This window comes from Haliotis cracherodii, unplaced genomic scaffold (genome assembly GCF_022045235.1).
Source record: "Haliotis cracherodii isolate W230 unplaced genomic scaffold, xgHalCrac1.p SCAF_20, whole genome shotgun sequence".
Lineage (NCBI taxonomy): Eukaryota > Metazoa > Mollusca > Gastropoda > Lepetellida > Haliotidae > Haliotis > Haliotis cracherodii.
Window position 1 is genome coordinate 7,105,838 of NW_027266276.1, and position 17,327 is coordinate 7,123,164.

Here is a 17,327-nt window from a genome sequence, read left to right on the forward strand (position 1 = left end):
TAACATAGGCTTACAATAATTGTAGTGCTAAGATCGCTTTGTGCAAGTGGGCCCAGATCGTCCTACTTGTCGTCCACTGGCTTGTCCATTATTTGCAGGCTGACATAATGTAGCTGTAATGTTGTTGAATGCAACATAGAGTTGCAGTGATAGAACTGAAAAATATTTAAATAGGCACAAAACCCAACTCACTCACTTTGCTGTATACTTTTGATCTCATGTTTTTTTTTTTTTCCCTGTTTGTTTTCCAAGGTGAGGCTCTTACCAATTTGGATGGTTGGGTAGCATAGTCGTTCGCTCGTTATGCCTAAGACCTGGTTGCGATTCCCGACATGGTTACAATGTGTGAAGCCCATTTCAGGTGTCCCCCGCCATGATATTGCTTGATTATTGCTAAAAGCGGCGTAAAACCATACCCACTCACTCACATGCCCGTTAACCTGAAACGATCTAGCTAGCATTAAACATATCCTTTTTGGTCATAGAAATGTCGTATTGCTAAAACTTTTTCTCTCTTAAAAGTCATGTGCATGCTGGCTTGAGACAATCATGTGCACGGGAGCCTCGATGGTGACTGGTCAACTGGTTCCAAAATTACCGACAATAGCGATCAGCTGCTCTGAAGTGCTACGCTTGGGGTTATTATTATATTAAATATTTTTAGTAAAAGCTGCAACTAAAATAACATGATATTGGAATATATTATAAAGAAATTGTTTCAGATACAATTTTTCCCGACCCTTCCATCAAAATACTTAAAAGTTATATCATTGGGTAAGTTGTAACCGAATCACCGGTAGATTCCAAGGAAAACGTGTGTACAGCTGATTGCTGTTTCCGGCTTAGTTTACGAGAAAATACATGTGGTAAAATTAATCCCTACATTTAAAAATAATGCCATGCAGAACAAAAATAAAATACAAAGTAAATCAACATGTCTAATGATTTTTTATCTCAAATTTCAAATTTGCACTGACCAAGTTTCTTTTCACCCGAGGGGCGGTCGGGTAGCCTTGTGGTTAAAGCGTTCGCTCGTCACACCGAAGACCCAGGTTCGATTCCTGACATGGGTACAATGTGTGAAGCCCATTTCTGGTGTCCCCCGCCGTGATATTGCTGGGATATTGCTAAAATCAGTGTAAAACTGTACTCACTCTCTCACTCTTTTCACCTGTTCGATTACAGGAATTATACTCAAGAAAATATCAGGGTTAGAAATTGGCACTAGTCCTATAGTCCTTGCCAAACGGCCCAATGGTAAAGGTATCACAAGGACTAGTAGAAAATTGCCATTTTTAAGGGTTTTGCCGTATGTTATCATAATAAGAACTAGTGGACGAAAACTGTTAGTTTCTAACGCTGAATAGCCATTTATAAGTAAGTGATCACATGTGGTATTCCAGACGCAAGTCAATTACATGGTGAAGTACTGGTATATTCTTCAAGCTTCTCCGGTCCACTGATGATAAAAGTCTAAGGCAGAGCGAACTTTACAATCAAATTAAGCTTCTTGTTTAATGATGTAGTAGTCTGCAGGGAACAGCATTGTCAACTGACCTAAAAGACTTTTGCTCACTTCGAAGTAACGTCAGGTTACTATGACAACAAGAAAATTGAAATTGTATGGCTGAATGAAGATTTCTTGTTTTAATGTGGGCGTTGTACATGAATCCCTCCAGAAAGGGGACATGGCCTCATGGCCTCGGGGTCTAGCAACATTGGCGATTAGTGGGTGTTTTTGTCAATGAGATCACAGGTGACAGCTTATGTCATCAGTCACAGGCCCTATCTGATTTATTGTCTCTGATGACAAGAAAGAAGTTGATATTTTCCTATTCTCAAGGATGTCGTGGAATGTCATGGAATATGCCTAGGAGGCAGAGGTTTGGATAGGGAGGATTCACCCTACTAGGATTACTAGATTATCACTCGAAGTCTCCATGGAACGGGAGCATATTTATAAATGGCTCCTCATTGTTCAATTATAGTAATAACTTGGTTAGAGATTGTGAATAGGTACTGCGTGCATAGGCTGTCATGGAAATACTTTTGTGCTTTAAACATGCAACCCAGTTGTTCACAGTTAGTTTTTGTAAAATGGAGTAGAGACTAGTAACCCTTCAAAGCCAAAGCTCAAATCTGTTTAGTTGGGTAGTGGATTTATGGGTGTTTGAGTATTTTTTAAGATGAAGTGCTTGAAAGATTTTTTTGTTTCCAAGGTATTAATCTACATGTATTATACTAGATACAGTTGGGGTTAACAGGTTTTGTTTCTGTTGAGTCAATTTGGTTGTCATTTTCAGTGGATATTCTGCAGCAAAGTTGGAAATTCTCTGAAATCTTTGAAAGTATCAAAGATACATATTTTGGTTAAATATAGACAGATGTCTAGTTTGGAATTTGTGTTATCTCGGTTTTCTAAATTACGTTACGGTAGTTCCAATCAATTCTGTCTTTAGAAAATTGCCCTCTTTCTACCCTTCTAATAAACGTGATAATTTGGAGAGATGATCAGAAACAGATAATTAGTTCTGCCAGATCATTCATCTTTCCGAAACCAAGGTATTTAACCAAGCTCATGCAGCCATCATAGCTGCAAAGATCAGACCTTTTTCAAACACCTTATGAATTTCCAGGAGGCAAAATTCCTGTCAAGAAAGAAGAAAAGTGTAGCTGATTGATAAACCTGGAGGTACAAGCATGGTTCTGGTCGATAAAATCAATATCAAAGTATTTTTTACCATTTCATCCAGGCGCCTCCTGGACCATGTATCTGATGAGAATCAAGACACTGAAATGTTTCTGTCTCAATTCTGATTAAATTCAGATAGAAATTCTTGACAAAGGGGGGTGGTATATCTGAAAGTGAGGTTTGGAATATTGATTATTTTCACATGGGCATCGCAAAGCCTTGTCCTTTGTTTATTGTAATTCTTACACTCAGCGTACGTAACTTTATTCCAGGTTGGTAACTGCATTGGGAATGGAAATTGTCTTGAAGCTGGCAGCAGGAATCAATTTTGTCAGCCTTCGTAGGGTTAGGTTTGGAGTCTTATCAAAATTCCATGTGGGTAATTGTTGTTTAGGATGGAAATAGGTTTGACATTTTGCTGGGGACTCTTCTCCCTAATCTTGCAAAATCGGAGGAATTAACCATCTTGAAGCAAACTAGTTTTGAAGTTAGTGTCATTGGAGTCTGAAGTTACTGACATTACATTCTGCTGATGCCAGATCCAAAGTCAAAATGTTTACGGAAATGTTGATGTATGACTGACACTGATTCTTTTTTGATAATATCTACAGCCGTTGTGTTGGTTATATACACTTAGGATGGGATTGTGGATTTCAACTTCTTTTATTCTTTCACTAACTTTCTTGATAAGGCAGTTTGTGACTTAAGCCACTTGTCAGAGGCAAGAGTCTAGTAACATTCTGTTCTATCTGTAAGGTCAGCTATTAGGAGTCCATATAATAACATTAAGATCTACTAAAAATGATGTTGAGCCTTGTTCTGGTTAGTAGACTCAAAAGTTATTGGCACAGAGGTACTGGTAAATGTGCTTTAAAGCAGGATTTGACAGCTATGCTATGCCGTTAGCTCGAGGCTAGTAGATCTTTGTAAGGACTAGTAAAAGCAAATGAAATGGTAGCCCAGCTGGCTAGTGTATTTTGCCACATTATTATTATGGACCTGTGAAGATCCGGGGAATAATGGGTCTTCAGCAACCCATACCTGCCGTAAAAGGTGACTATGCCTGTCGTAGGAGGCGACTAAAGGGATTGGGTGGTCAGCCTCGCTGACTTGGTTGAAGCATGTCATCGATCCCAATTGCGTAGATCGATGCTCATGATATCAATCACTGGATTGTCTGGTCCAGACTTGATTATTTACAGACTGCCGCCATATAAGTGGAATATTGCTGAGCGCAGCATAAAACAACAAACCAACCAACCATTATTATTATTATGATTGAGTGACACAACAAAATAAATGTTAATGTTTTTACACAATTGTTAAAAATATATTGTAAATAAAACTCACTGTATAACATCATAAAGCATGATCATTTTACAGTAATATCCTGATTCAATAAGCCACTAGACCTTGAGTCAGTGCAATATTAAATATCTAGCTGGCTTACTTTGTGAAAGAATAAAATAATCTTTGAATTGAAAGAATACAAAATTGCTTGATTAATTTACAAGTGACAAGTAATATCACAGTAGAAGAACAAGAAAGTATCTATGTTAATCCTGTCTACATTGATATTGATTTCTCATCATTGGCACTTGAAAAGATATGTAACTGCCTGCAGTTGATGAATTTTCTTATTTGATTGTGGATGTATGACTACTTTCAAATCATTGCAGATTTCAATCAAGAGAATAGGTTTTACTTAACTTGATTTATTGGAAAGACAATTATCAATATTTAAACATCTGCTTAGGCGATGTCAAGGTGTTGCTATGCACTTGCAAGAGGCACACAGCCAAGTTAATTCCCAGACAGTTTCTGCAGTAGAAGTTAACTTGACCTGCTGCAGCGTTTCAAGCTTAGAATTCTTCTTTTTTAATACAGGAATTATGCTCATTGAGAGTAAATGGGGTATTTCGGTAAAACTCCTGTTTTAAATGTCATTTTGATACTGTTTTATTGTTCTTATTATCTTTCTAGGGAAGTGCAACATACTGTTTTGTTGTTTTTGATGTCTATTGTGGAAATGTGTCCTTCTCCTCAAAATGTCACATATATAAATATTTTGAATAATGTGGTTTTGACGGTTTTCACTTGTCAGAAAATATTTATGTTTGCTTTGGCTTACACTGTACAACTTTTGAATCTAACATGTCTATTTTGAACTGGTTATTGACTTTATTGTCAAACTGGTCAGTAATAAGGACGTCCTCTTCCTCTGCTATTTGAGCTGTTTCCAGGAAAACACTCTCAACATTTTCTTATATATATGCCTCAAATTCATGTGTTCAAATTAGCTGATTTCATCAATGATTTATTGGTTTCAGTTTTCAACATAGCGATCAGTCATGAAATCTGTCTTAGATTACTTCCAATTGTATTCATTTAATTTAGAATAATGTCACAAGTTCGACAGAAGACAAGATTTTGAGGCCTGTTGCTATTGAAATGTTTTGTGGTCTGTCTGTGTTGAACAGTTAAGTAAAATATCATGGAAGAATTTTGCTATTTCTATTGTTATTTACATAAAGTATGCAAAGGAAAGGATGGACTGAACATATTTTTTTATCATGATTATGACCACTGATTGCAAACAAGGATCATTCTTGTAATTTTAGCCAGATACCAACACTACAAAAAATTAAGTTCATAGACATGTCATATTTAATATGCATAGGTCAGCAGGCAAGTCAGTGAATTTTGACAAGGTCAGTGGTTACAAACTGACAAATTTTATTACTAGCTACTCATTTCCAGACAACAACAAATATTGATGAAATTGGACGAAATTGAGGTTTGTTTTTACTGTATAAGTCGTGGCTTGATGTGTAATGATTGGAGTAGCCTCCCTTGGACATTTGGCCATAATTAGACATTGGCCATTGTTTTTCTCAGTTAAAACTAGCATGTTTTATATTTTCGTCTGAAAAACACCCAACCCTACACACTTGTGATTTTCCAAAATAAGCTTTTAATTAGTCCAGATACTTTAACATCAATTGATGTCATTCTTCTTTTCTTTTCAGAGTTGTCAAGAATTAGTGGAAGTATTAAGGTAAGTGTCAGGGAAAGAAAATGTTGTTTCGTTTTTTTCAAATTTGAATAATATGCTTAATAGTTAATTTGTCTTTAGCAAACAAAAAATACCGTATTCGACGTAATAAACGCCCCTCTCTAATAAGCGCCCACGGCGATTTTTGCTTATATTGGCTAATGAACAATCCCAATTAGCACCCTTCCGATTGAGCCATGTATACTTATTTATTCGTGTATTATACACACTCATGTGTTATATGCACCCTTAATTATGGGCAATTAAATTCTGGAAAATATATCTTTTCTTTTGTATCATTTCAGGCTGTCATCATAAACCACGAAATTTACGTTCTTTCCGCTCTGGTTTTTTTTTTCCTCACCAAAATTATGTTCTAATAAGATCCCCCTATTTCTAATTTTGAGAGCGCCCTGGGCGCTTATTACATTGAATACGGTATTACAACATGTCTTTTAAGAACAAAAACTATTTGAACACATTCATTAAAGTTTTAAAGTCATTAGTCTTACTCTTAACCCATGAAATGTTTTTTTATTCAGTCGGAGAGATTTTGCGGAGTTCGCATCCCACTTGGAAGGGTTACTGAAAATATATCAAATTGTTGGCGATAAGTAAGTATATGTTTCCCATAACTGTCTCGATAGTTCTGCCATCCTACCTTTTGTTGATTCATGGTGATACAATTCCCAATTTTAAAATGAACTTTGTCCTTACCCCCATGAGTAATCCAGTAGGGCTGGGACAGGTAACTCGGGTACCCGGGTCAGGTGGGTACTAAGTAGTACCCGGGTACACACGGGAATACCCGGACCTGTGGTCAGTCAGGTGATATATTGTTTAATGAAAAGTGTTTAAACTACAAGTCACTAATTTCTGCAGTTATTTCTGACTACTACGCCCATTCCTTCTGACTTTTATATGTTTGATTAAAAATAAAACTTCAGTGTACACACCAGATCGTTTTATACATGTATCTAAACACATTTTGCCAGGGCTACGGTCAAACGTTTCTCAATCGAACAGTCTCTACCTACCTCTTGAGACCTACAGTGGGTAGTGTCGGGTAATAGGGGGTGTGTACCCGGGTATTAAGTTTGGACTCGTCCCAGCCCCCAAATCCGGGTTAGATTAGGTCACCAGCATCACACAAGCAAACATACATCGTAAATGCCTTACTTTTTTGGCATGTACTATTACTACGCTGTACGTTCCATCATGGCGGAATAGCAGTGTATGCAAGAAACTGATGTTTGACTCCGAATGTACGTAAGTGCATAGAATTCATTTGACCATGCTGCATAAGTTCAATTTAATCCTACAAAACATTAGTCAGTAATTGATGTTGTTTCTTGTTCAAGCAATTCAGGCGTGAACCAAAGACTAAGGCAGATGTAATTACTGTAAATTATCTTTGAAATACATTCTGATGTTGTTAGTACTGCAGCTATGGTCTATTTGTACTCCAAATTAGTTTGAAGACCCCTTCTTATAGGGTGGTACACAGCGTTCAACGTACTTAGTGTTGTAACATTTCTGTATTTCCTCTATTAAATGCCCGTTTATATATTAATTTTGGCAAGCCATTGATCAAGTGTCTGTTAGAGTATCTATGTATAAGCAGTGTTAGAAACTGGCACTAGTCCTATAGTCCTTGTCATACTGCCCAGTAGTTAAGGTAGCATAAGGACATGTAGAAATTTGCCATTTTAAAGGGTTATGCTATATGTTTTCATTAGGACTAGTGGACTAAAACTGTTAGTTTCTAACATTGTATAAGAGGCCTAACAACTATTCTATATGTTGTTGACATGGTGGCCACTTATGACATCACCTATCCCAAACTCTGCAGTCACACAAAGGGTACATTTGCTGGAAACAGTGATTGTTAGTCGCAAACATATCACAGAAATAGAGATCCGACATGTAATAGAGGCTCGTCTTCTATTTTTACGACAAAGTGTTTGACCCGGCACCAATTGAGAGGCCAGCATGTAATGGAGGCCTGGCGTTTATTAGAGGAAATATGGTACTTTGTTTTGTCTAGGGATGTTTTGGAAGTGTAAATTCAGTGGTGTACTTGTTACAACATCTTGACCTCGTTCAAAACTGTGTGTAATTGGAAATGGTAATTTGGACGACTTTTTGTTTATTAATTGTCATAGTTAGCTTAAAGAGCTGAATGCTGTGCAGATAACTTGTTTTATGTGGTGCGTTAATCATTTCTGCCTGTAAATGTCCTACAGTTTAATTGCCGTGTTGGAAGCAGCGGGATGTTTGTTGTAGAGGCAGCGGATTTTGTCAGTGTTTGTATTTATCACTGAAGACACATTAGCTATAATATAGATAATTTAGACAAATACAATTATTTGAATTATAACACTAACATCAGCAGGGTATCAGGGTAGATTAAATACATCGTATGTTACCAGCAGGGCTTGCTCCTTTCAAAAGTTACTTTCCCTCCCTAAATGTTTGAGGCTGCAACAGCTACTCAGGGGGCTCTGAACATTTTTAGAACTCCTCACCCCTAAAACGATTTTTCCTGCACTCTAAGATTAAATGCTGGCTTCAATTTGCCTCATTTTGTTGCAATTTACGAGCAAATAAGGATGTTGTTGTACACAACATTACAAAATCGCCACCGGTTGTGTCATTCTACCTAAATGATGACCATTCCAAACAACCTCATCCTCATTAACAATTTTCATGGAAATTACATGATTCACGAGCAGTGTCCAATTTAAAAAAAATAAACGTAGGCAGAGAAGTGGTGAAATTTTGACTAGCTAGATGGGCCATCTACTTTACGCTTCATTAAGCCTTTCGTAATTTTAGCTGGTCATGGACCAATGAGCCAGCAGTTAATCGTGTGCCTCAAGTAAGAGGTGACACATACTTTAGTCATATGAAAAGTACAGTATCAACTGGTCTTGTAAAATGTCTTATGGTCTTATAAGATCCACTTGTACTCGTCCATAGACTTAGACAGTCAATTCCTGCAAATACCATAGCTCTGTAATATCATTGACATATTCCTATATTTTGGCTGTCATCACACTATAAAAATCTTTTAGATTTTCAACAGAAGTCATCTTCACCGTCAGCTAACCCAAATTAGTTGCGTGGATGATAGTTTTCCTCCACCACTGCATATACTGAGACTCATATCTACTGAAAGTAATGCGGAAATACCAGTTCGGGCAGGTAGATTCATATGCTTTTGACACAGACTGCAATATATCCCAACTATGACCAAAAAGTACATTTATGCTCCTTAGTGTTCCAAATAAAGAGGAGTTATTGCAGTTTACTGTTGTGGTATATGAATCCAGGGCCAGAAATGTGTATCCTTTGACATTGGTGTTATGACAAGGAGGAGCCACAGGATCTTTAAGAAGTCTTGGAGAGTAAATTATCATGGGATTAGACCCGTGAAGATTCCGGGGTAGAATAGGTCTTCAGCAACCCATGCTTGCTGTAAAAGGTGACTATGCTTGTCGTAAAAGGCGACTAACGGGATTGGGTGGTCAGGCTCGCTAACTTAGTTGATGCATGTCATTGATCCCAACTGGTGGAGCGATGCTCATGATATAAATCACTGGATTGTGTGGTCCAGACTCAATTATTTACAGACCGCTGTCATATAGCTGGAATATTGCTGAGTGCGGCGTTAAACAACAAACCAACCAACCAACCAACCAATCATGGGATAAAATTTTGTACTTAACTGCTATCCCGAGCTAGTTTTCTTAAAGTTGCACGGACACGACACGGTTTGAAATTAACATAAGTCTGCAACACTGAGTCTAGTAAAATTCAGCAAGGACTAGTGACCTTCCTTGTGGACTACCAGTACCACTGTTCGATGGCAACTTTGTAGGAAATCAATTTTGTACATGAAAATAATATTTATTTCTAATTTGGAAAGGCCTGGGCAAATATTTCAAACTCTTTCAGAGTGTTTGCTGTATCATCATTGTTTGGGTAGTATCTTTCCTGGACCCACTTGCACAAAGTGATCTTAGCGCTAAGATGATCGTAACTCCCATGCTTTAACATAGGCTTACAATAATCTTATCGCTAAGATCATTTTGTGCAAGTGGGCCCTGGGTATTTCATTCCCTTTAATTGTGTTGAAAATTTCAGGCTGCAAGCTATTTGCTTTTTTCTTAACCTTTTTGAAAAAAAATCCGTAGAATTAATGACTAAACCATTGCTTATAAATATAGTAATATCTGATTACTCTCTGTCATTTTGATGATTTACCCAGGACTGGCGAAGAGATGAAAAGGAGCATTTATCAGATAGGACAAACCCATTCAGTGTTGGCTATGGTTATATTTGGTTTCACGTCCAACACACTGATTTATGTTCTGAATACGGTACATGAAACTGCTGCAATGGACTTTTTTTTGCACATGCTGCACAAGGCTACAATTTATGATGATAATAAAATTATGGAACCTGATACGCCTCAAAACATATTGGGAAGGCCACAAATAACAGGACCACCTGGTCTGTATTGAGTTAGGAGGGCATCTATATTGTACAGCCTCAGACAAAACAAAGGGAGAAACACAATACGTTGAAAATTGACTATTTGGCAACTGATGTTGGAAGGGGATGCCAAATTGTAGTTTTTGTGGGAGTTTGCATGTCATCATGCCCTGTAGTGGAGATTGTTATTCATACAGTGTTTCTTGAGTGTGTGATCCAGGCTTGATAATTTACAGGCTTCCATCATACTGAGGGAATATGGCTAAATGTGGTGTTTCACAACCAGAAGCTAAACTCATTGAAATACCATTTGTACACAATTAATGAGAAAAGTTGAAACATTTTGATTTCAGTTTGTTTACATGTTTTGTTTCAGAAAAGTGAAAAGTAAAGCATTTCTGTCTCTACAATCTTTGGAATCAGATCTCAACCTTCTTGCCCAGTTACAAAGGTAAAGTCAACCTACATATACCGTATTCCACGTAATAAGCGCCCCGCTCTAATAAGCGCCCATGGCGATATTTGCAAATAATATATTGGCTAGTGAACAATCCCAATCAGCACCCCTTCCGATTGATAAATGTACAAAAGACTTATTTATTCGTGTATAATACGCACTCATGTGTTATATCACCCTTAATTATGGGCAATTAAATTCTTGAAAAATATATCTGTCGTATGTTAACATTTCAGGCTGTTAGCATAAACCACGAAATTTACGACCTTTCAACTCAAAATAATATTCTAATTAGTGCCCCCTATTTCTAATTTTGAGAGTGCCCTGGGTGCTTATTACGTTGAATACAGTACTACTCAAAGAAGTTAAAGAACACCCAATTTATTTGCAAAATAGCATTCAAATTGTGGGTGTTCTTTAACATGTTTTCAGTATAGTTATCACATGCTTATGTGTTAGATTATTCTATTCAAAATAATCCATGGATAAAACTTATTTAAGCAAGTATTCACCAGTTTTGTGTAATTTGCTTTTTCTATGTCATTTTTATTTGTTATGTGAAATGGATGAACGAGGACACAATGATTTTAAACTTGTAAGTGGTCCACTGTGAATGGCTTGAGGTAAAATAATTGGTGTCTTCATACAACAGATTCATCTGCAGGGGCTTCATTCTGATAGCCAGAATGTTTTGTTCTCGCTGTACGATAGATATAGTTGTAAAATGAGAAACTTTGAGTAAACTTCAACTATTTTCATGTTGATACATCGCAAGCCTCGTATGACAGACTTGCATACTTCTGGGGTTTTTTTTCTTCTTCGTGGACCACTTCCATTGTCTTGTAGACAGAGCTCCTGCCTGGAGAACGGAAGGTCGGGGGTTCAGTTCCCTGGCCGTGTCATTCCAAAAGATGTTTAAAGATAGTATTTGTTGTTACCCTGACTGGCGCCCTGCATAGGGGAATAAAACAAGGACTGGTCAGCTCGGAGTCAGTATACTGTGTCTGGGTTGGTCATTATGTTAAACTGCGGCATGGTATCTCCGTGGGTTAGCACTATTATAACGTCCATAGTCCGAACTGTTATAAGCAGATGCACGCATGCATGCACAACACTGTACAAGTGCAATAATCTTTAACACCACGTTAACCCCGATTTCAAATCACCTCACATATTTTGCATTCATTTTCTTACTGTCATGTGATTTTATTTACAGCTCTATCAATGGTGTTGGAAACTATATACACAAGTCCCCTCTAGGTATCCTGTTGCCAAGGAAGGGAGGTAAGCAGTACTGCATACTTGCTGTGTACTACAGAATGAGTGAGTTAGTGAGTATGTTGTTTTTTTGCTGCGTTCAGTGTTCAGCGTCCTCAAAATGGGTCTTATATACAGTCATATACGGTATACTTATGAGAACTGACCAGGGCCAATTTCTACTGGTCCTTATGATACCTTTACTATTGGGCAGTTTGATAAGGACTATCGGACTAGTGCCAGTTTCTAACGCTGCTTGCTTAAATGAATTGGCTGACCTGGTTCTCTGATGACATGAACAGTTCGTTCATACTTCAGTCACTTGTTTGTATGGTCCATACTTGATTATTTAGATGTGAAGCAATGGAAATATTTTTGACTGGGCATTAAACATCATTCACTCACTCATTCAGGCATAATTTGAATCCATTTGTTACCATTAGCTGAAAGAATTGCAGAGCCATAATACCATAATGTATATTGTCAAGGATGCTAATTTGAACAGATAATAATTTTCTTGTGTTTGTTACCCCAGTATGTCTTGAGATGTGGACAAAGATTTGACAGGAATGGTTGTTCAAAAACAATACTATAAGTGCAGGAGGTTGAATTGCAGATAATCAGGATCCCCATTTGACACTGAGATGCTATGTTACGGCATGTGAGGTGGTCATTGTGCTTAGTTGTCATTGTGAAGTGAGTGAGTGAGTGAGAGTGAATGAATATGGTTTTACGCCGCTTTTAGCAATATTCCAGCAATATCACGGCGGGGAACACCAGAAATTGGCTTCACACATTGTACCCATGTCGGGAATCGAACCTGGGTCTTCGGCGTGATGAGCGAACGCTTTAACCACTAGGCTACCCAACCGCCCCTCATTGTGAAATGAGGCCCATGGTTGTTTTAATTGAACCCATTCTTGCAATATATATATTATATAGTTTCATAATTCACCAAAATAGCCCTGAGGCAGATCATGTTGTCTGATTTTAAGCCAAGGGACAAAATACCTTCGTTTTGTTCTACTTAATGGAGACTAACAATCTTTTATGGATTGTAGTTTGAAATACTAAACTCTGAATTAATTATTAGTAATTTGAAATGTCAAACTTTTGTTTTTGTTTTACACAAAATGTTATTCTCAAAAATATAATCTCTTTTGTTTTCAGGTTTGCCAATGAAGCTAATTTATTTTGTATCGCCCTATGATCTACTAGACAAGAAGAGCAAGTCAGCCCACGCTATGACAGTGGAAGGTAGGCCAGTATACATCTAGCAACTCACTACAGATCTTGCATTGTATTCAGTATGCTACTGTACTGGTAGGAGGTCAGATACTAACAGTCAGGATGTGAACAGGTCTGACAAGGCCTTGGATGCTGATGTTGGCCATTAAAAAGCCTAAAAATGGATAATGTGCTTTGAAACTGTAATTTTCATACCTAGATACATTTTGAGTGAACTGACAAGAAACATATACATCTTTTCATAGTGTGAAAAAAACCTGTTTGATTTTGTTAAAAACCTCACAGAAAAGAACTTGTCCCTTTATATGGCCTGTAACTCGAGTTATCTCTCTTCCAACGGTCGGCCGCCGCTGTTGGAGTCAAATGTGCCAGAATCTAAAAGTTGAATGGAAGGGCAGAAAATATCTCACGTTTTCATATTGAGCCTCAAAAAAGCCTTATAGGGCCGTCACACCATGACGTTCTGGTCAGCGTTCTATGACGTTTGAGGAAACGTTGGTAGTCGCCCATGGTCGCTGGGATAGCGCCAGAAGAGCGTTGTGTGTACGCTAGTGAACGTCGGTGATCGCCGGGAATCGGCGGAGAACGCTGGTCCGGGAAAAAAAGTTTTGAACATGCACAAAAGTTCTCACTGAGACCAGCGATTTTCAACGTTTAATTTTAAATGCTGAAGAACGTTTAAGAACGTTCGTGGAACATTTTACTAACGTTCGCCGAGCATTGCACGCGTTCGGCTATCGTTAGTCAGTCGTTGCTCTAGCGTTACTTGGTTGTTACTAATCGTTCGCTTTGCATTGAACGACTCACTGGCGACCTGTCAACGACCGCTGAACGTCCCCTAGCGTAAAAATAACACGCCAGCAAGACGCTATTCTGTCGTTATTCACGCGTTAGTCACACGCTCAACACACTCGTCTAACGTTGACAAATCGTTCGTCGCACGCCAGTGGCACGTTAGCACACGCTAATTGTTTTCAGGGGTATCTTACTTGGTCGCTGTTACACGCTTCTCGTGCGTTAGACACACGCTAGACATGAGTTAGGCACACGTTAATCACACGCCAGATGTGTCATCCTCATTCTAGACCGCTCAAAAATTGAACGATTGAAATGTTCAGAGAACGTTGACCAGAACGTCATGGTGTGACGGCCCTTTAAAAATTACTGAAATTCTGTACAAATCCTGGAAGTGATTCTTTTTGAAAAACAAGCTTGACATATAGCTAGGGTTAGTCTGTGAGCATTTGGCTTTCCGGTAAGGCTTTCCTGAAAGTTATTTAGTGTAACGGAATTGGCTTGATGTGAAATGTTGGTTATTCATTTCGTTCAATGTAAAGGAATATCAGGGATTAACCTAGGTTTGTATATTTGGGAGTCCGGGGGACAGTCAGTATTGAAGTTCTGGGGTGCTAGGTATTACGATGGGAGTCCCTGGACCACTACAGTACCAACCAAAAATAGAATACACTGTATATCTAATAGTCTCTTGTGTTCAGTGGGACTTGCAGTGCACTTAAACTTGAATCATAAGAATTAGTGAGTAATACAAGGTTCTGTCGCTTTTTTGAACATCTGTGTTTTATCCTAGAGGCAACAACTCGTGAGTATCATGCCATTGTCATTGGTGAAAGCTAACTGCTCTAGACAGGGGTAATGCTGTTTGTTCCACCAGTCCTGTTGATTCCTTAACCATTAGGAGTGAAAACATCTTCCCGAGGCAAGGGAGGTAACTGTCCATAAAAGTCCAGTTTCCAACCTTACTGATCTAGGCAGGAATTTTATCTGACCTTACGATTCTATGCATAGTCCAATAAAAAATCGCTTAAAGAAATCTATATCTGGTTCGTAAACAACATGGCGAATGCTGTGCAGTTTATGGTTGATTGCAGGATTTGAAAAGCATGTGTATCGCCAACTTGTCGTCAACAGATATTTTCCAAATCTTTTCATGTTTTATTCAAAGCGCTCAAGTGATTTGATTCACTTCGCGAAGAAAGACCCGTATTATGATACAGATCTTCATTATCGTCTTGACGTCATTTTGTTTGAAGCAAATGCAAGTGAAATGAGAGAATCTGATTGGTGAATAGGATGGGCATATAAGGGACATAACTCATACTTGGCCCTGGTAGCCCTACAATCAAGCTGTGAAATTCGTGGCCAGTTCGGCAAAGGAGGAAACTGGACTTATATAGTCAGTTAACTCCCTTGCCCCGGGATGATGGAATAAAGAAAGCCCGAAAGAAGTTGAAATCTTTAATGTATCCCCTAAAACTATACTAGTTACACAGTTTCATAGTTTAACACACAAAGTCAGCATTAGAAATTGGCACTAGTCCTGTAGTTCTTACCAAGTAAAGGTATCCTAAGGACTAGTAGAAATTATTCCATTTTTAGGGTTTTGCTATATGTTATCATTATAAGGACTAGTGGCCAAAAAACATTTGTTTCTAACCCTGAAATTATGGATTAAGTTCATGTTATTTGTGAACATTTATTTCTAATTAACTGTGTTGTTTTAACACAACATTTCCATTCTAATTCCCTCATTTTGGAATACCTTAGCACCTGTTTCTGCACTGTCAACTATAGCACACAACTAACAAACTCATAACCACAGTCAATCATGAGGAACGTTCCACGTGCACATCAAGCCAAACTTTTTATGTTCATACCCGTGAAGATCCGGGGTAGAATAGATCTTCAGCAACCCATGCTTGCCGTAAAAGGCGACTATGCTTGTCGTAAGAGGCGACTAACGGGATCGGCTGGTCAGGCTTGCTGAGTTGGTTGATGCTAATGGCTAATGGCTAATGGCTAATGGATGGTCCAGATTGTATAGATTCAGTCGCGAAACTGTCTTTTGGAATAACCTGTGTTACGTGCTCGAGGCTGCATGATAAGAAAACACATTCCAACTTTCACTTTCCTAATCTGGTAAGCGGTGCTCTGATTGGTTGTATGAAAGTTTGTTGTTACAAGACCCATATTGGGATGTCCTCATATCTTTGTTAAGTGGTAGCGAGAACTAAGGTATTATTTTCATGATTGGATTCTCACAGGTACATGAACCCTACTGCAGTGAATAATGTATTAAAAAGGCTGAGGGTGTTGAATATAAGGGTTGTGTCTCTGTTTCAGCCATCACGGAGCACGGCCTGGGTCAAAGTGTGACCGTGTGTCTGGAGGCAGCCACACCCAACAAGCTGCAGACAATGCCTCTCATGACTGTTATCAACAGAGATGGGAAAGGGTGAGTTTACATGGATGGATGATTCTACAGAAATTGTGTTATTTGTGTTTGAATCAATAACTGCTCGTCCATTGAAGGTGCATGGGTTGTGCATCACTCCTCCTCCTCCCCATCTTCCTCACCCTCCTCACCCTTCATCCTACTCCTCCCTCTCCACATGCTCCTCCTCCTCCCCCATGCTCCTCCCTCCTCCACATGCTCCTCCCTCCTCCACATGCTCCTCCTGCCCCCTCATGCTCCTCCCCCTCCTCACACCTGTCATCCTACTCCTCCCTCTCCACATCCTACTCCTCCCTCTCCACATCCTACTCCTCCCTCTCCACATGCTCCTCCCCCCTCTCCAAATGCTCCTCCCCTCCTCACACCCTTCATCCTACTCCACCCTCTCCACATGCTTCACCCCCCTCCACATGCTCCTCCCCCTCCTCACACCCGTCATCCTACTCCACCCTCTCCACATGCTTCACCCCCCTCCACATGCTCCTCCCCTCCTCACACCCGTCATCCTACTCCTTCCTCTCCACATGCTCTTCCCCCCTCTCCACATGCTCCTCCTCCCTCTCCACATCCTACTCCTCCCTCTACACATCCTACTCCTCCCTCTCCACATGCTCCTCCCCCCTCTCCAAATGCTCCTCCCCTCCTCACACCCTTCATCCTATTCCACCCTCTCCACATGCTTCACCCCCCTCCACATGCTTCACCCCCCTCCACATGCTCCTCCCCTCCTCACACCCTTCATCCTACTCCACCCTCTCCACATGCTTCACCCCCCTCCACATGCTTCACCCCCCTCCACATGCTCCTCCCCTCCTCACACCCTTCATCCTACTCCTCCCTCTCCACATGCTTCACCCCCCTCCAC

At 39.3% G+C, this 17,327-nt stretch overlaps 1 protein-coding gene across 1 annotated transcript in view; it reads left to right on the plus strand.

Moving 5' to 3' along the window:
• Positions 1-17,327, plus strand: part of LOC139470267 (mediator of RNA polymerase II transcription subunit 1-like) — a 75,021-nt gene that overhangs the window by 46,660 nt on the left and 11,034 nt on the right. The window contains exons 5-10 of the mRNA XM_071252614.1: positions 5,722-5,750; positions 6,290-6,361; positions 10,624-10,698; positions 11,921-11,988; positions 13,132-13,218; positions 16,351-16,462. Of these exons, the coding sequence (XP_071108715.1) occupies positions 5,722-5,750; positions 6,290-6,361; positions 10,624-10,698; positions 11,921-11,988; positions 13,132-13,218; positions 16,351-16,462 (443 nt within the window). The remainder of the gene's footprint in view (positions 1-5,721; positions 5,751-6,289; positions 6,362-10,623; positions 10,699-11,920; positions 11,989-13,131; positions 13,219-16,350; positions 16,463-17,327) is intronic.